This window comes from Brienomyrus brachyistius, unplaced genomic scaffold, assembly GCF_023856365.1.
Source record: "Brienomyrus brachyistius isolate T26 unplaced genomic scaffold, BBRACH_0.4 scaffold36, whole genome shotgun sequence".
NCBI lineage: Eukaryota > Metazoa > Chordata > Actinopteri > Osteoglossiformes > Mormyridae > Brienomyrus > Brienomyrus brachyistius.
Window position 1 is genome coordinate 2,102,018 of NW_026042311.1, and position 18,008 is coordinate 2,120,025.

At 44.3% G+C, this 18,008-nt stretch overlaps 2 protein-coding genes across 2 annotated transcripts in view; both read right to left on the bottom strand.

The window, feature by feature from the left end:
- Window positions 1-18,008, bottom strand: part of LOC125721948 (tripartite motif-containing protein 29-like) — a 234,386-nt gene that overhangs the window by 180,371 nt on the left and 36,007 nt on the right. The gene's annotated exons all lie outside the window — the stretch shown is intronic.
- On the bottom strand, window positions 3,269-9,826 carry LOC125721945 (E3 ubiquitin-protein ligase TRIM47-like). Its single transcript, XM_048998183.1, has 5 exons — window positions 9,117-9,826; window positions 5,023-5,118; window positions 4,216-4,449; window positions 3,886-4,044; window positions 3,269-3,341 (listed from the first exon to the last, which is right to left on the bottom strand). The coding sequence occupies exons 1-5, from the start codon at window positions 9,705-9,707 to the stop codon at window positions 3,312-3,314; spliced, it is 1,110 nt and encodes a 369-aa protein (XP_048854140.1). The 5' UTR covers window positions 9,708-9,826; the 3' UTR covers window positions 3,269-3,311.

Here is an 18,008-nt window from a genome sequence, read left to right on the forward strand (position 1 = left end):
AGCTATAATGTTTGTTTAAATATTTCCTAATTCATTAGAAATAAGCCAAAAATCAGTTTGTGACTGATTTGAAAAGGTCCAACACATTTGGTTGGAAAATCTCTTGTTTAATCTCTTCCATCATTTTTTCTTTTTTCAGAGCCTATCATGACTATGTATAGTTATTGCCGTCACTGGATGATAAATCCAGACAGTAGTAAATCTGCATATAGTTCACACTACACGGTAAACAAAACAAGTCGGCTTGCAGCTCTAATCAAACAGTGTATGATAGAGTGCCATCTTGACTCCCTCCTCCTTCTACATTTAATGCCACAACCACATGCTCACAAGTGAGACTGGAAACGAAGGAACCGACCAAGATGGTTTTCTCGCACTGCCCCCCGGTGGACATGACCTTCAATCCTCCAGATAGATGTAAACTACGCACGCAAGTGTAGTCGTGTCGTGTGAAGTCATGGCCCTAAAGCACAGACTTAGGAGATGTTCAGTGTCACAGCCAGTTTGGGTAAGACTGCAGGTGCCGTCTTAGGACAATATTAAAGAATCTGAAAAAAGTACACTCAGCGAATACACAAAAAGAGCAAACGTGAAGGAAGGACTTCAGGGGGAACAAAGTGCATCAAAGCCCACAGCTACTCTCTCTCTCATCTGACTCCAGTTGTGTGTCACCTACACACTGGGTCAGACAATGTGTTTTATACATTAAACTGATCTTTACTGAATATCAAGCCTTTGGTTGGAAAATCTTTATTAATGACTGATTGTATTATCAGGATAAACCTTGATTTTTATGCGTTAAACTGAAATGGGGTCAAATGAAAACTATGCAGCAGCCCTGATCAAACCAGCTACTCCTACTTGCCCTTTATCAGTGAGACTAGAGCACTTAGGGAAGGAGGTGGAGCAGCCACCTTATTTAATGGGTTTGAATTATTTTTACAAGTCAGGCACTACTTTCTGTCAGAAGGGTAATTATGAATCTGAATGAACAGAAATTACATGTGGAGTTCCTCAAGGGTCCGTTATTGGCAGTGGGCAGTGGTGGCTTAATGGTTGTTGGATTGAATCCCCGACCAGCAAGGCACCGCTGAGGGACCCTAAGCAAAACACTGCTCTCTGGGCGCTGAATTAGCTGCCCCTTGCTATGTTACAATGTCACATATGGGTTAAATGCAGAGGACACATTTCGGTGTTGTGCACTGTGTGCTGTGGTGTGTCAACACTGACTATCAATTAGAATTATAATCCTCACTGAGCCTCTTTGTTCAACATCTACATGCTTCCATTTGCTCAGATTACGGAACATTATAAAATCTCTGGAACACTTAAGGCCATGTTGTTAGTAATTAAATAAAAATTCACAACAAATAATAATCCATTGTTATGCATTATAATCATGGCTTTAAATATTTATCAAAAGGCATAACACATTATAGGCATGCTTATTATGCATAATGAATGATGTATGAAGCTTTCATCTTTAGTGCCCTATAAATACCTTCATAATGCATTATAATGATCGGTATAAGCATTAAGGATGCTTTGTATTGCATTATGAAGGTATCTATAGTGCCTTATAGCTGAGTGTGTCATAAAGCATTCATAAAGCGTTATAATGGTGGATATAATGTGTTATGCTTTTTTATAAATATTTATAGCTGTGTTTATAATGCTTTATGAGTGCAGTATAATTAAGCAATAACATATAAGAAGATACTCCGGTATATCATGGCTGTGATTCGGTCAAAGGTAGAAGGCTATAGGCCACCACAAAAAAAAAAAGTTCTCATAACATCAGTGCAAGTGGGAGGGGCCATCGTGTCCAAACCATCCGCATACCTGGATAATTCAGTCAATCACCAATATAGTTTTGTCTAATATTTCCGGTGCCAGCAGTAAAACAAGTAGCCAGCTTATTATCGGAGTAACTTTGCATTGTAAATGAAAACCATGCCACAGGTCTGATAAATAAAATATTATGGCACTTGAGTGGCGAAGAGATCATGAGGCAGATTGCAAAGTTCAGTTATTGGCATCTTTAATAGTGCGACTGTTAAAAGGACAGTTGGCAGCTTATAAAACTTATTCTGGAACAGAAAAGAACAAATCCCACAAAATGGAATACATATGAACCTTTACTCTCACTGTCACCTATGTTCATTTTCTAAACTGGTGGAAACACAGGCAGGTTCTGAAAAGGCATCAAGTGATAACCAGCCCAGCACCGGCTCCATGTTGGTGGAAATGAGGCATCAGTACAGTGTTCCCAGGTCCAGCCCAAGGTCTGCTTAAGATCCATCCAACGGAAGCTGAAACCAGCCCAATAAGAGAGAGAGAGAAGGATTTCTCTCTAAACCAGATACGGAAAAGCTTGTTCATGTGTTTATTTCCAGCAGGCTAGACTATTGAAATGGTGTCTTTGCAGGTCTTGGTAATAAATCAGTCAGACAGCTGCAGCTCATCCAGGATGCTGCCACCAGAGTCCTCACTAACACCAAGGAAGTGGAGCATATCACACAGCTCCTTAATCACTGCACTGGCTTCCTGAGCATCACAGGATTGGTTTAAATATTATTACTTGTCTACAAGGTACTAAATGGCACTAACTTCCTTGAACCTTGTGAAGCATCCAGACCCCTGAAAGTTTACTCAGTGTCCCAGAATGAAGACCAAACAGGCTAAAGCAGCTTTTAGTCTCTATGCTCCCTGTCTGTGGAACAAGAGGTCTGCTAACACTGTCAGCTCATTATAATCAGGGCTTAAAATGTTTTTGTTGCTGCTTTGTTTCAATAAATTAAATTAGCAGGAGTGTAGTCATACGCTGCCTCTACAATCTCACTTCTTTTTAGTTAACTGTTTATTTGTGTTTTGGGCTTTTAGACTTTTTAAAATTGTTTTTTAAATTGACAATGAACGTGTTTGTAAGTCCCACACCAAAGTTCCGAAGTATCGAAAAAGTACCACAGCTGCAATGATGCTTTTGGTACTGGAACTTCTGGTACTGCATGGTACTCGACTGGAAGTTAATGGAAAAGGGAAAGAACCAAAAGTACCGAACCTGGTGCAGTGGAAAAGCACCCTGAATAAACTTGCCTTACTTAGCAATTGGATTTAAAGTCCACTGAGATAAAAAGCTCATGTAAATGTGAAAGACCCGGAGGCAGCGGGAGAGAGAAAGAGAAGCTCCACTAGCAGTAGAAAATGAAACACAGTAAAACACAGTAAAACACACTCCACCTCATACAGGGAGAGAGAAGCGTGTGTGTGAACAGACTCATAGTGTAAGAATTCTGCTCTGGTCCTGGGCACTAATACCGGTAGGACGGTGTCTTTGGTAACTAGAAGGAGACAGAGAGAAACAGGGATGTGAGTAAAAGGAATTTACTTGTGGGAGATGGACTTCACTCACTGTGGAGATAACAGCAGTGGGGTATTATCATTATGAGGGACAATCACAGGCATTTTAACAAACTGCAAATCATGGTAAGTTACACATAATACAGATTTTTGGTTTCTATAATGTAGAAGAAACATGTTTCATGTGATCTGGGTTTTGCAGCCAGTAGAATGTGAAGCTCTTTCACCAGTTATCACAAAGATTTAAACTTATTGTAAACAAACTGACTTGGTCACACAAATGTGAGGCTGACTGTACTGCATACTCTCTCTGCACGGTTTACATCGGGGGGGGAATTATACCCGCAAAGTCCAGTGTGTACGCAGGTCTTTGGGGTAACCTTTAGGTCAGCTGTTCAACCACAGGTGTGAGACCCTTCAGCCAATCAGTCCTCTAATTAGTAATCCAGCAAAAGCAGCCCTTTCTGGGTAAGACTGGCCAGCCCTGGTCTATATTAACATGAACAGACTAGAAAATGTATTAACCTGGTGATGGATCTCTGCCATTTTCATTCTGCAAAAATTCTCCAGTTGATCTTTCAGTTCAGAAACCGCCTTCCTCAAATTCCCAAAATTAGATCTGGGACTGACAGAGATTCTGGGTCCAAATCCAGCTTCAGGAGTGACAGGAAGAGCCTGGCGCCTCTACAGACAAACAGTCTGATTAAACAGCTTCATCAATACAAATGTGTATTGCAATCTAATTAACAGAACCATTAACATCTGACAAATGACAGACTAGTTGAAATACAAATGACAATATGCATTCATTTGAATACTCTGGTTTTCTTATTGCCAAAGTAGCTGTTCTGTTACCTGGAGGAAATGGATGTGATCTTCTGTGTGTGAAAGCTGCTCCAGCTCAGAGTGTCTCCTCTTCAGTTCATCGATCTCCTGCTTCAGTCTGTCCATGTCTCCTTCAGCCTGACTCACTGCAGCCTTCTCCTGATCTCTGATCAGCTTTGTCACCTCAGAGCGTCTTCTCTCAATGGAGCGGATCATCTCAGTGAAGATCCTCTCGCTGTCCTCCACTGCTGACTGTGCTGAGCTCTGTTGGTGACACAGGGAGCAGAGGACAGTAAATTACAATTGGCCCCTTTTGAGACTCCAGAGAGCCTCATTGTACAAAAGAGATGTGAGCTGACAGGAGGTATAAAAACAGCACAGGGCTGAGGTTTGGAGCGTCACCATGCTGGACGCCTCAGGTGCTGAAACCCAGCCAGCACTGATTGGAAATGATCCCTCATTAAGCTCATACACTGTCAGCTGCAGGGATTTGGCAGAGACTGGTGGCTGTATGGGGCAGGTTGGTTGTCACCATTAGATCTCAGTTTAATAGGTGACTTTTTTAGTGTTTATTTGCATTATGCTGGGTTATGAAAAGTTTCATTTTTCTCAAATAGGCCTTTTATGGTATTTTTTTAAATAAATAAACTACTGCTGCTGCAACACTTGGTTAAACTCTGTAATCCAGCAACTTTATCCCACTGACCCAGAATAAACCACAGCAGCATTAATTTGATTAATCCGCGCAAGTCTGTAAATCTACAATCTGTTGAATCTGAGAGAAGATTCATTATGATCACAAGCCAGCTGTTATCTTCTCCTCAGGTTCATACTCACAGTGATTGAGGCCACAGCCTCTCTCAGCTCCTGCAGCTCCTTCTCTCTCATCTGAATTCTCTGCTGAAATTCCCTCTGTATTTCACCCATTTGTTTCTACAGATAGGAAACAAGATGACAAAACAAGTTTGTTTCATTAGCTGAGATTACATTCATTTATCATCCTGTCCAGGGTGGACCCCAGCCTTGGGCCCTATGCTGCCTGGGAAAAGCTCCAGGCACTCCCCCTGACCCTGACCTGGATTACCGGATAGGAGATGGATGGATGGATGGATATTCATTAATGATTTATTGACTGTAGGTAGGATACAATGGACATAGACCCTTTGGTCCTGTTTCCACCTGGTATTAACATGCGTCCTGGGTGATCCAATCACAAGTGGACAGCGCTAATTACCCAGGACGCATTGGAGATACATTGAGATCCGATCACTCAACCCACATTGGGAGTTGGTCTGGGCTGCATATGGCCACATTCTTATAGCAATGTGAAGGCGAATGTGTCCTGGGCTGCACTGCAGGACCGGCTACTCAACTGACGTCCTATTAGATTGATGTCAGATCACATGTCAGTTGATAATGGGCCACTGTGTATAAACTGCACTGTGAACAACAATAATGCATCTTTTCTCCTGCGACACTGAAACCTCTGAATCTGCTGGGAAGTTGGTTTAATATTGGACTGTTGTGACCCATTCATATGGAAACTGTGTCAAAGTCTGCATCGTTGATGTTCCACGCAAATTCAGAAAGGAAAATGTGTAAAATGGGATTCATTAAAGATTCTTCAGAATTTGAACATATCATATATTTAATGTGCATGTTGGGGCGCAGCCTGGTGCAGGCAGGGAAACAAGGTGAGGATCCACTTAAAAGCTCCAAGACAAAGGGAATTAAGGAGACTGAACCAAACTGGAAAGACAGACAATAAAGGAACAATAAGGGGTCAAAACTCACCAGGGAAAAAGTAGCTAAGAAAATGACACGTAGACTAACAGAGGGAATGGGGCAGCTAGTGATGTTAAGCTTGACAATAAAAAAGCGATTCACTACATTCTGAAGCACAGCTTCAGTTTCCTTCGTTCCACCCTGAACACGTGACCATGGTCATCTGAAGCTTCATTCTGCACTCAACCATGTGACTGCTTTGGAAACTGAAAATGTGGCACAATCCTCATTACCGGTTTCAAACCTGTTGTACAGCACATATTTCGGCGTACACACACACTGCAGCGTAAGTTTTAATCATCATAATAATTTAATAATAATTCATTTTCAATAATTAATTTAATAATAATAATAATTATTATTATTAGTCATTATTGTGTCCAAGGTTCAGTTTAATTGTATGAATACATAATATCAGATTTGGGTGAGGGTATTACCCAATAATCTGTATAATTTTCCCAGTATAGAGACCAAGAAACAAATGATTGATGAGGCTTTGGTCAATATGCACAACCCTTCACCATAGTGGATAACGCAGGATTTAGGGAGGTTGTGGGGATCCTGGATCCAACCTACATTCTCCCATCCAGGCAAACATGAAAGGGTTTGGTGACAGAAACATTTAAGATAGAAAAAGAGATAAAGGAAGAGGTGAGAAAGGCCAAAGCAGTAAGACTAACATCTGACATGTGGACATTCATACATATGGAAGCTTATTTAGCAGTCAAATGCCATTTTATAAATGATAAGACTGAGCTGTCGACCTTATTATTGGGAGCAGGAAAATTCCCAAAGTCTCATTCTGCAGAAAACATGGCTGCAGTCGAGGCAGCCTGATGGAGGAGTGGGGAATACAGAATAAAGTCCGATGGCTCACACTGACGCTGCACAAAATGTGATTGCCTGTGTCAGACACACAACCTGCATTGTACATGCACTGAATTTGGCTGTGAAGAAGAACATAGAACAGACACAAGGACCTGAGGATATCAGATCCAAGGTAAGACAGATTCTGTGTGACCTACTTCAGAACCAGTACAACTGCTAGAGAAAGGCTTTGTCAAATCCAGCAGCAGATGGGCAGACCCACTCTGAGAATGATTACAGAAGTGGAAACCAGCTGGAATATCACCTATTCAATGCTGCGATGATCACATGATCAAGGAGAGCCAGTTGTAGCTGCATTGGTCACTCTGAAGACAGAGCTCACATAGCATAATGACACTGGCCACACTGCTGGGTCCAAGATATAAAACTGCAGGTTTCTGTTCTAATGCTCAGGCTGCTGTACCGAACTAACAAAGAAGCAGATGTGACATATAAGACAATTAACCAATAACAACAGTGCAGGGAAAACAGGCAACAAGTGCAGTAACTTATATTAATGAACACAAGACTAGGAAAACTCCCACAAACACTGAAAGTAAGAAACACACACAAGGAATTCAATACTTAGAAAGTACAGAAACATGTGGAACATAATAAAACAAGGCACAAGCTTCACAAGCAGAACAGAGAACTAACAAACACTGGGAAGAATAGAAAAGCAATAATTAAATGAAAGAGGTGTGGTTGGTTCCTGACCTGCCTCAAACCCTTAACCAGCTGGTCCCAGCCTCTGTGTCACACACTCATCCCATTGAGTCAAATGCAGCCATGTGGGGAAAAGGAAGAACACACTAGGGCCAAAGATGATGAGAAGACAAAGGGGATGGACAGCGATGGCTGCTGGCCACACGGGGAAGAGACACAAGGACAGGCACTGAGGCGAAGCTTCATTATTTATGTCAAAGCTGCTCCACGCGTTATTAATATTAGTGAAATGTGCCGGTAAAAATGACATGAAGGTAAAATTAAAGCATGTAGGTAAGAATGTGTGTTCAGTAGCCAAGCAAATGAAGGTGTGAATAGAAACATATAATAACAGTGTAATTGTTTATATAGTTTTATATTGGGCTGTCCGGGGGCTTGAATTCCTGGTTAGATATTCAGTCCCACTCCAGCCCTGACTACTTTTACTGTATTTGTTCCAAGTCAGACATAATTCAACATATCAGACAAAACAATGAACCTCTTTGTTAATATTTTCATAAATTTTGAGCTTCACTGGTTATCATTGAAAGCCAAAATATTATCCTATGGCAACCAACACAATGCTTTAAAGGCTGAACCCTTTAACCTTGAATAGAAAAGTATTAATCTACGTACATCTTAGTACCGAAAGACCTTTTTTAACATGTACATTTGTACTGTGTTGATGTAGGTAAGGTAAGGTAAGGTAAGGTAAGGTACGGAGGTAAGGAGCACACACTGAGTACAGTGCCTTACCGCACCCACCACACGACGAACCACCTCAGGGATGAGAACCTGAGTGCAGCCGTGCAGTGGGTGACACCTCAGCACCACACCAGTCCCAATGGAACAGTGTGAGTTTTATCCGGTGGCTGCAGTGCCAATCCTGCAAAACACCTCCTGATGCAGTATAAATATGCATGTGGATAATGTGAAAAGTTAAACTTTATTGTGAAAATATTATTTTATAATAATAATTGTCTAATGAAAATCGCGACATTATTACGAAACAATAAATTGTAAAATTTAAAAATTATACATAGAAGACAAGTGTTATTATGAAATATAATTTTATGAAATTCATGAAATTTTATGAAATTATTTAAAAATAAAAGGATACATTATTGAAATATTTATCATTTTATTTATATTTTTTGATATACTTATTTTATTTTGAGTGTCATGGCGTCCCGTACAAACATCTTCGGCGGCACGGCCTTACTGTACTGTGGCTCTAGTGAGTTATTCTGTACTATGAAGGGTTACTGGCTTGTCGGATGTAAGGTACCACAGTTTAAATGGACTTCATATTCGTTTACTTACATTTTGCCCAGACTACCTTAAATCCGACAAGCTAGTAACCCCGCTAGTAAGACCGGACAAGTAGGTCATGACAACTTTACCGAACCAGACTTGATCTGAGTGTTTCGTAGCAATTACACGAACAAGTGTTAAGACAAAATCCATTTATTTAAAATTAACTTTTAGATAATAACAATAATTGATACTTTCACTGATCCCTTTGGGGAAATTCTTTTAGATAGAAAGGGGAAATTCTTTTAAATTAGCCTGACCTGTATCTCCGCCCTTCCTGTAGCAGCTGAGACTGTATCATGGCCTCTGTGTTCATCCATCGTACAGAGATAACAGATACACTGCTGGTCGTTACGGCAGTAGACCTCCAGGGGTTTGTCATGGTTGGAACAGACCATGTCCTTCAGATGGCCGGTGGCATCAATGAGCTTGTGCTGTTTTGCATGGTGGAGTTTGTTGTGAAGCTGCAGGTCAGTTTCACAGTAGGAGGCCAGACACACCAGGCAGGACTTGACAGCTTTGTGTTTTCTCCCAGTACAGACGTCACACTCCACATCTCCAGGTCCAGCATACTGGTCAGCAGGAGCAGCTGCTTGTAGTCCAGTCTTCTTCAGTTTCTCCACCACTTCAGCCAGCATGGTGTTTCTGCCCAGAACAGGTCTGGGTATGAAGGTCTGTCTGCACTGGGGGCAGCTGTAAACTCCAGCATGATCTTCCTGATCCCAGCAGCTCTTAATGCAGCTCATACAGTAACTATGTCCACAGGGAATAGCCACTGGATCCTTTAGTATATCTAGACAGATTGCACAACTTAACTCATTTACATCCACTGCAACTCTGGCTTCTGCCATTTTACCACGAACACTGATAGGATTCAGTCTCGTTTTCTCTCACAGTCGTCTGTGTGTGACAGTGGGAGGAACTTCCTGCTTCTCAGACTGCAGCAGGTGTGGTTTTGGACTGAGACCAGACTGAGAAGAGCAGACTGGGCAAACAGTGGAGCTGCAGTTTATGAACAAAATAGTACATTATACAAACTGTACCCAAAGCGAACATTTATTTATCTTTTATGAGAATAACAGCTACTGACATTGTTTTTCTGCAAACAAACTATAATCCTACTCTTTGATTTTGTGCAGTAGATAGAAATTAGGTATAAAGGTATAAGAGAGCAGATCTACTGAGAATGAATTTCTGTGTCGGTTTAGAATCACGTTTGGGATCATGTGGTTTCAGGTGAAACATGCAGGGATGTGCAGTTATAGACAGACTGTGTCAGGATTAGACAGAACAAGCTTTGACAAGTGCTGTCAATGCACAGATTTGTTTTTTTACATTATTCTATATACAATATTCATGAAAATATATGTAATCTCTTCCTTTTCTTTCTGTGTGTTTGTGCAGGGAGTGTATTTATGTTAGGAAGGACAGTCAAGTTCAGAGTGATCATTTTAATCATCCAAAATAATTCCATACTCTAATAATGAAAATTGAACACTACTCTTATATTTAAGCCAAAAGTTAATGGACCAGCTTCAGCCATCCCCAGGAACAGAAAGATCATATATCAAAAAAGTATCCAACAAATTCCAATAACCACAGTACAGGGTTATGGGACACACACATCACAGGAAGCACAGGGCACAAGGCAGAGACACCCTGGATGGGATGCCAGTCCATCACAGGGCAAACACTCACTCACATGCTGAGGACAATCAAGAGACACTAATTCACCAAACTGCATGATCTTCGACAGCATGAGGAAACCTGAGGAAACCCACAGGAACACGGGGAGAACATGCAAGCTGTACATGCAGAACCAGGAGTGGGAACCACACCCACAAGCCTGGAGGTGTGAAGTGAGAGCAGCTGGTCTGAAGTCCTGAAGGGAGCTGGAGCGCCATTTCTTTGGAACAGTGTGGAGCCGTCCTGCATTACTGCTTATCCTGTACAGGGGGGTGGGGAGCCTGGAGCCTGTCCCAGGTGGCACAGGGCGGGGGACACAATGGACAGGATACTAGTTTATAGCAGAGCACAAACTCACACATACAGACTCACACTAAGGGCAGCTTAGAGATTCCAATCGGCTGATCGCAGTTTCATGTTCTCCAAAGTAGGAGGAGAAAGCCCACATTGGAAGAACATGCAGACTTCACACATACAGCAGGAGGGACAGGAAACAAGCCAAGAGACAGAGGTTACACCCCGAGACCCCACACCCCCCCACAATCACACATACTGTTAGGATTTGTTTAAAAGTTACATTTTAATGCTACAAAATTATGACTGACTATGAACTTCAACAAAATTATGACTGACTATGACTATGACTATGAACTTCATATTCCAGAACAGAAAGCCTGCCGCTTTCTTGGACTCCTGTTGATACTGGTGACCAGAAACTGGGACCAGAGTAACCGGAGTCTGGGATGAAGGAGGGACCCACGTAGCAGGACCCAGGGCAGTCTAGCAGGACATCCTCTGGATCCATGTTGGAATCTATGCTGACTTTAATAATGTTACCTTACAGGATTTACCCGTTTCTGTGCCCTGTACCTACAGTAAGGAGGTGGGATCTCTGCTCCTTCAAAGCAGACAGACTCACTCACATATGATTACAGTTCTAGTACATAGCAGATACTGTTGCTGAAAGTGGTGAACAAGTGAGGCAAATGTAACAATGCAAACATGCCGCTGTCAAGGTGCTGCCTGGGCACTAGTGCAGCTAGGCTGGTATTTCTGGGCTCCACAGACATCACTGGTGGTTGGTGTCGTGGTCACCGGGATGAAAGACTCGTGCAGCAGGTGTTTCTCAGACAACAAACAGGGACTTACTGGGATCAGGATGGGAGGCTATGGAACCGGCAACACATAAGGCACAACATCAGTGATCGAACTGGGGAACACAGGACCAGGAAGCACTTAAATGGAGGACTAATGATGGAAGAGACTGGAGACAGCTGGGAGTGTTTAACACGAGGGCTGGAACGAGACGTGAGACCAACAAGCAGCAAACATGGCCTGTTAGAGCCACGTCAGGGAGGAGGCGGGACATTTAATTTCATTTTTATATAGTGCCTCACAGAGTCGTCCCAAGGCACTTTACATAGATGTGTAGTCATACATTACAACATCATTAAAGAGAGTGATACACAAGGGGAAAAAGGAAAGAAAGATATTAAATAAAGAAAGCCAGATGACAACGGAGGAGAGGAACCAAAACCCCCAAGTAAGGAGAAAAAAAGACCTCTGGGGGTCCATGGACAACTGGCTGCCCAACCCCCCCGGCAGACTAATATTACTGAGAACAGAAAAGAGTGGAGCTGCTTGCTAAAGGCCAGGTGTGAGGTGTGATTAAAGTCTGTCAATAAGCCTGTTCTCCACGCTGGCCTGTGTAGGGTGACACTCAAGGCTGCACCCAGGATGACACAGTTAGCAGGTCCAATTCGCAGTGTCACCCCTCCATGGGACAGAACCAGGACTCCAGCTGAGATGGTGCCCCCCCCGGGCAGCACCTGGAAATGTGGGGAGGCAGAGAGCATGGATGGTCAGAACATGCGTTGACCCATAAATGGACAAGCATAGTGGATAAAAATGGCATTGCTTAATGTGACAGTACCCCCCCCCACCCCAACCCACCAGAAGCATGTGCTCCGGCCATGAAGTCCAAAGGGGTTAGACAACAGGGATGGAACCAGACTGGACTCTGGACTAGACAGGGGATGACAGAACAGATGGTAGACAGGACAAGACCAGACAAGACTAGACAGAACACTAGACAGACAGCAACACCAGACATAAGAGCAGTTGCAGGACATCACTAAGGACATGGAGCGGAAAAAGGAAAAGCTAGGAACCACAGGTACAGCAGTCCTGTCAGACCCCAAAACAGGACGGACAGGTGGAGGGTCAACAAGAACAGGGGCACAGGATGCACAAGACAAGGAGAGATACAGGCGGGACAGAGCAACAAGACAAACACTGAGGCACAAAAAGGAATAACATGGGGCATCCAGGGAAGCCAGGCGAAGATTCGGGGCTGGGGACCCTCCTAGGCCCCTTTCCAGGTGAGGCTGAACTCTGCCGAATCACAGGACCAGAGGGTCTGGGAGGGCCAGCAGGGCCGGAGGACGTGAGGAGTTGGCGGGCGATGAGAGAACCGCAGAGCAGTAGGGCAGCAAGGAGACAACAGGAGAGGAACAGGAAGATGACAAGGGACATACAGGGCAAGAGCAGATACTGGCAAACCCTCTCTGGGAGACAGACATTCTGCCTGCCGCTTTCTTGGGCTCCTGTTGATTCTGGTGACCAGAAACTGGGACCAGAGTAACCGGAGTCTGGGATGAAGAAGGGACCCACGTAGCAGGACCCGGGGCACTCCAGCAGGACATCGTCTGGATCCATCTTCTCTGGGCTGGTGGCAGCCTGCAGGCATGTGCCGGTGGGACATCAGGATAGAAAGTGGGCACCAGCAGGCCGTCAGGAGATGAGGTGGGCGCCGGCTGGACGTCTTGGGACATTGAGGTGGGTGCTGGCCAGGCATCAGGGGACAGCGAGGTGGACGCTGGCCTGACATTATGGAGCAGTGTGGCAGGTGTCGGCTGGTTACCAGGAAACCGTGTCAGAGTCTATGAGAAGCCTAGAGGCAACCAAGGCCTCACCTGTGTTGGACACTGTGGGTGCGGCCTGAGCCTCCCTCTCTGGGCCAGGAGCCTTAAGTGCGGATGTAACGACTGCAACGGCTGGCTCTCCTGGGTCAGATACTGTAGATGCAGTGTCTTTCAATCACGAGTGCGCTTCCCTAACCATTACGTCACCACTGCTCACTACTATGTGTACTATTAAAAGAGGCAGTAGGGTCTTGTCCAGCCAGCTGACAAAACGTTTCCACATTTAATTGGAACGAAGGACGGTAGGAAACATCTGTATTGTGTGCAGACTTCCAATAAAACCATGTTGAAGCAAAGTCCGACCTCTACTGTGGTCCAGCACTCTGACAACCATAGAACTAGGAGTGAAGCCTGTTCTTCTGTGCTGGAGAGCTTTGGGGAGCATGTTTTGGCGAACAGGGGGATCACAGTAAATCCCAGAGAAGCATCATCGTCAGACTTCAAGTGACAATGAGGACGCAGGTCGCCCTACGGCAAACGACATGGAGACGGCGGGCTCCTTTTCTCCAGAGCACCCCACCTCTGCGGGGTTCAGCACACTCACTCCATTCCAGAGGGCCCTGAGGATCTCCGCTATAGCTGTCACACCCTCCACTTGGGAGTCCGGGGAGAGGGCGGCTATGCCCTCCGTCAGAGATGGGTCATTCTCTCTGGGGAAAGATGTACTGCGGCCTGAACCAGCGACATTAGGTATGCTTGACACAAGCAGCAGTGATCGGCTGTAGGGACCTGGGGAACCTACTGGGGCTTGTCGAGTTCCGTCATTCTGTTGGGTGCCAGGATGAACGACTCTGGGAGCAGGTGTCAGACAATAAACTGGGATTTACTGGGATCAAGATGGGAGGCTAGGGAACGAGCAACATGGAGGGCACCACATCAATGGGGAACACAGGGCCAGGAAGCACTTATACAGGAATAACAAGGGAACAGACTGGAGGTAGCTGGGAGTGTTTAACATGAGGGATGGAACGAGACGCGAGACCAACGAGCAGCAGGCATGGCTTATTAGAGCCACGTCAGGGAGGTGGCAGGACATGACGTTTGGGGCTATGGTTAGGGTTAGGATTAGGCTTAGGTTTAGGGTAAAGTGTTTGTGGCAGAGAGCGGTCAGTAGTACAAGGACACGACTACGCCACCTGGGGTATTTCACCACAGGAAAAATTACTCTAAATTAAGAGCACACAAGTTCATTTACCGAATGGAGCTAGAGACGTGTTTGTACTATTAACAGGTTGTTGAAAATATAAAACAAAGAAACAAGACAAGCGCTTTAGCATCAACAACCTTAAAAAATAAACCAGCAACCAGCCTTTGGCCACTGGCTGACTAAACTCAAGCAGGAGACAGGTGTCCGGGGAAGTTGATCAAAAGGGGGAATAGAGTCCCTTAAACTAACACACACACACACACACACACATACACACACACACACACACACACACACACACACACACACACACACACACACACACACACACACACACACACCTGTGCTCCACCACACTGATCCCCACACAAATATACTGCACAAGGTGAAAGTGTGAACACCACCACCCCAGACCAATCAAATCTTAGTCAGCCAGATCAATCGAGGCAGCCACTGCTCACAGTCTCCCAGAAAATACCCCAATCTAACCAAGAATCTGAGTGTTGAAAACTATGAAGAGTGCAAACAATGAGTAGCAGAATACAGGCTGTCCCTCTGTATCAGTCCCATACAGAAAGAAAGGGCGGCCCAAAGTCTGTTAAGTCGCAGAACTAGGGAATGAAACAGCTCCAAATGCAGGAAAAGGTGCGACGATCCTTAGCGCGTTCCAAGGCTCCCAGCGCATCGCCGATGTCCCACCGAGGATCAGGAGCTTCAAGCAGCAGTTGTTGGGCGACATCGGACCGGCTGAGGACAAGACAAGACTGACGGAAAAGAAAAACTGACGTAGGAAACACAGCAGCCACAGTGCAGGTTCAAACTATTATTGTCTGACAAACCTGCTGGAAGAGGCATAAACTGAAGCTGACGAGCAACTGAAACTGTAATCCTGGCAACAACCGTAACTACAATTAAAACACATCAAGTAAAGCAACTGACAAGTAGCTATAGGCCTAGTCACCAGAATAACTTGCAACCACTGGAGCTGCAACACAGACACAAGAGAAACACTGCAATATAAAATATTACCATTAGCCATTTAAATCAAGCAGAGGATTAACGCTAATTAAAACAGCAAAACCTCCCACCAAGACACAGAATAAGTGTGAACCTCAGCCAGCATGCCAGCGTACCACGGCAGACCACTGCGGTGTGGAAGGGGAGTTACCGGACCGGGAAACGCCAATGACGCCTCCACACACTAGGGGTCCCCACACACACTTACCGGAAATAATCAACAAGTCCTACCCGCAAAATTCCACACTGCTACAGTTGGATGGCCCTGGGATTTTTCTCCAGAACCCCAAGGCTCAATGGAAGTACCGCGAGATTCTTAAACCCTTACCTGAGGGAGGAGGCTTCCAGCGTAAGGAGAGGTTCACCAGAATCCCCGGGCTGGATGGACATCGTTCATCCTTTACCTGGGGAATGAGGCTCCCAACTCGTGGTGACTTACCCAAGCCCTGGTGCTGGATCATCATTCAATGCTTACATGGGGAAAGAGAGACCTTACCCTTGGCCTCCAAGCCTGGAAGTACCCTGAGCTCTAGACCCAAGCTTAACCCTAACCCATAAGCATAGGTTCGCAGCATGAACGGTTCTCAAATGATACCAGAAAACCATACATGTTCTTAATCTGAAAATCAGTTCATCGTTTTCCCAGAAGGTGGCAGCACATCAACACTGCAAGCTTGGCACATCCCTTTGGATACAATGAGCTATCCTTACATTTTGAAATTTTTTAAAACTTATTTAAATCAGTAAAACAAATTACTTCCAAAAAGGATAGAATCATGTCTACCCAATACCACTTGGCACCATGTTAGTGTGAATGGAGTTTTCACTCCAGCCCTGAGGGATTCAGAGCAGACACAAAAGATTGTGAAGCCATGTGTGATTTACAGTGAAAGGTGACTGAACACAACGCACAGCCTCTGTTATGACTCCACTGTTCACCATGGTTCAGCACCATCTATATTTCTATTATTTTTAAGGTATTTTACTTGTGGTTTTACACTTAACATGGTATCGACAGGCTTGCTCCAAAGAGATCTCATTGTATTTACACAGTGACAGTAACGCTGCCTTATCTTGCGAGAGGAAGTAGCATATGGGTGCGCTGCTAACGTTAGCATTAGCAAACCTAGCTGCCTGGCAGTGTTGGTAGTAACTCGTCAGTGTAATTCCACTACTTTTGTTTGCACCATGTATTTCAACATCGACGCGATGTTAATGTGATCACTATGCAACCTTTAGCCCACTGTTATTTTCCTTGATTATGTAATTATACAGGGCAGGTCAGGCAGAGGGAGCAGACGCTGATGCAGCACATTGCCGCACCAACCACACGTCCAAACTGCTGGCGATCCTGGCCGGCGACCCCCCAGGCAGACACACGGTCGAATCCCACCCTTATTATAATTACTTTTATATACAGTAATTGGTAATTAGTAATTTTCAGTAGCTTGCACAAGGCTGCTGACTAGCAACGTTATTCGTTGGCTGAATCCGAAATAGCTGTAGTGCTACGATGCTGGATTGTTACAGGGACAGTGATAAATGCAGACCCCTTTATTCTGATTGCGTTAAAAATCAAATGTTTTTACTCAGATTTCATCCATTTGGTGGTGTGCTCTCTATAATGTGCCATGTTTTCCTAAAAGCAGATTTTTTAAAAAGAATGGCAAAATAGAGCAGCGATCTGAATTGTAATGCCTGTATCTTGAAACGTAGCGTGTTGTCAGACTCTCCGATACACAGCTCTATGGTCCATACAGAGGAGATGAGGAACATGCAGTCTGCTAAGTCACGTGGTTACCTTTCGTTAGGTGGCTACGTTTACATGCCTTAACGCAATTAAGATGTTTTCATGTAAACAGATTAATCGGGGAGCTCATTTATAAAGGCTTCGTGTGACTGAAAAAGACGAGAAGCATTCATACATACATTTATAGGAAGATTTTGGGATTTACAAAGAAAAACGTTTTGTGAAAAAGACACAAATCTTGTGAACGAGGTTGAGAGATGCTGTTTCGACAGAATCCTGTAGAGGGCACTGTGTATGCTAAATCGAAGGCTCCAGGAATGTATTCGGCATTTATAATCATAAACAATAATAATTGAAATATTTGTGGGCAAATGGCAATTGGCTCTGAGATTAAAGTTTTTTAAAATGAATTTGTTTAAATTTTTGGGCCGGCATGGTGGTGCAGTGGTTAGCACTGTTGCCTCACACCTCTGGGACCCAGGTTCGAGTCTCCGCCTGGGTTACATGTGTGTGGAGTTTGCATGTTCTCCCCATGTCGTCGTGGGGTTTCCTCCGGGTACACCGGTTT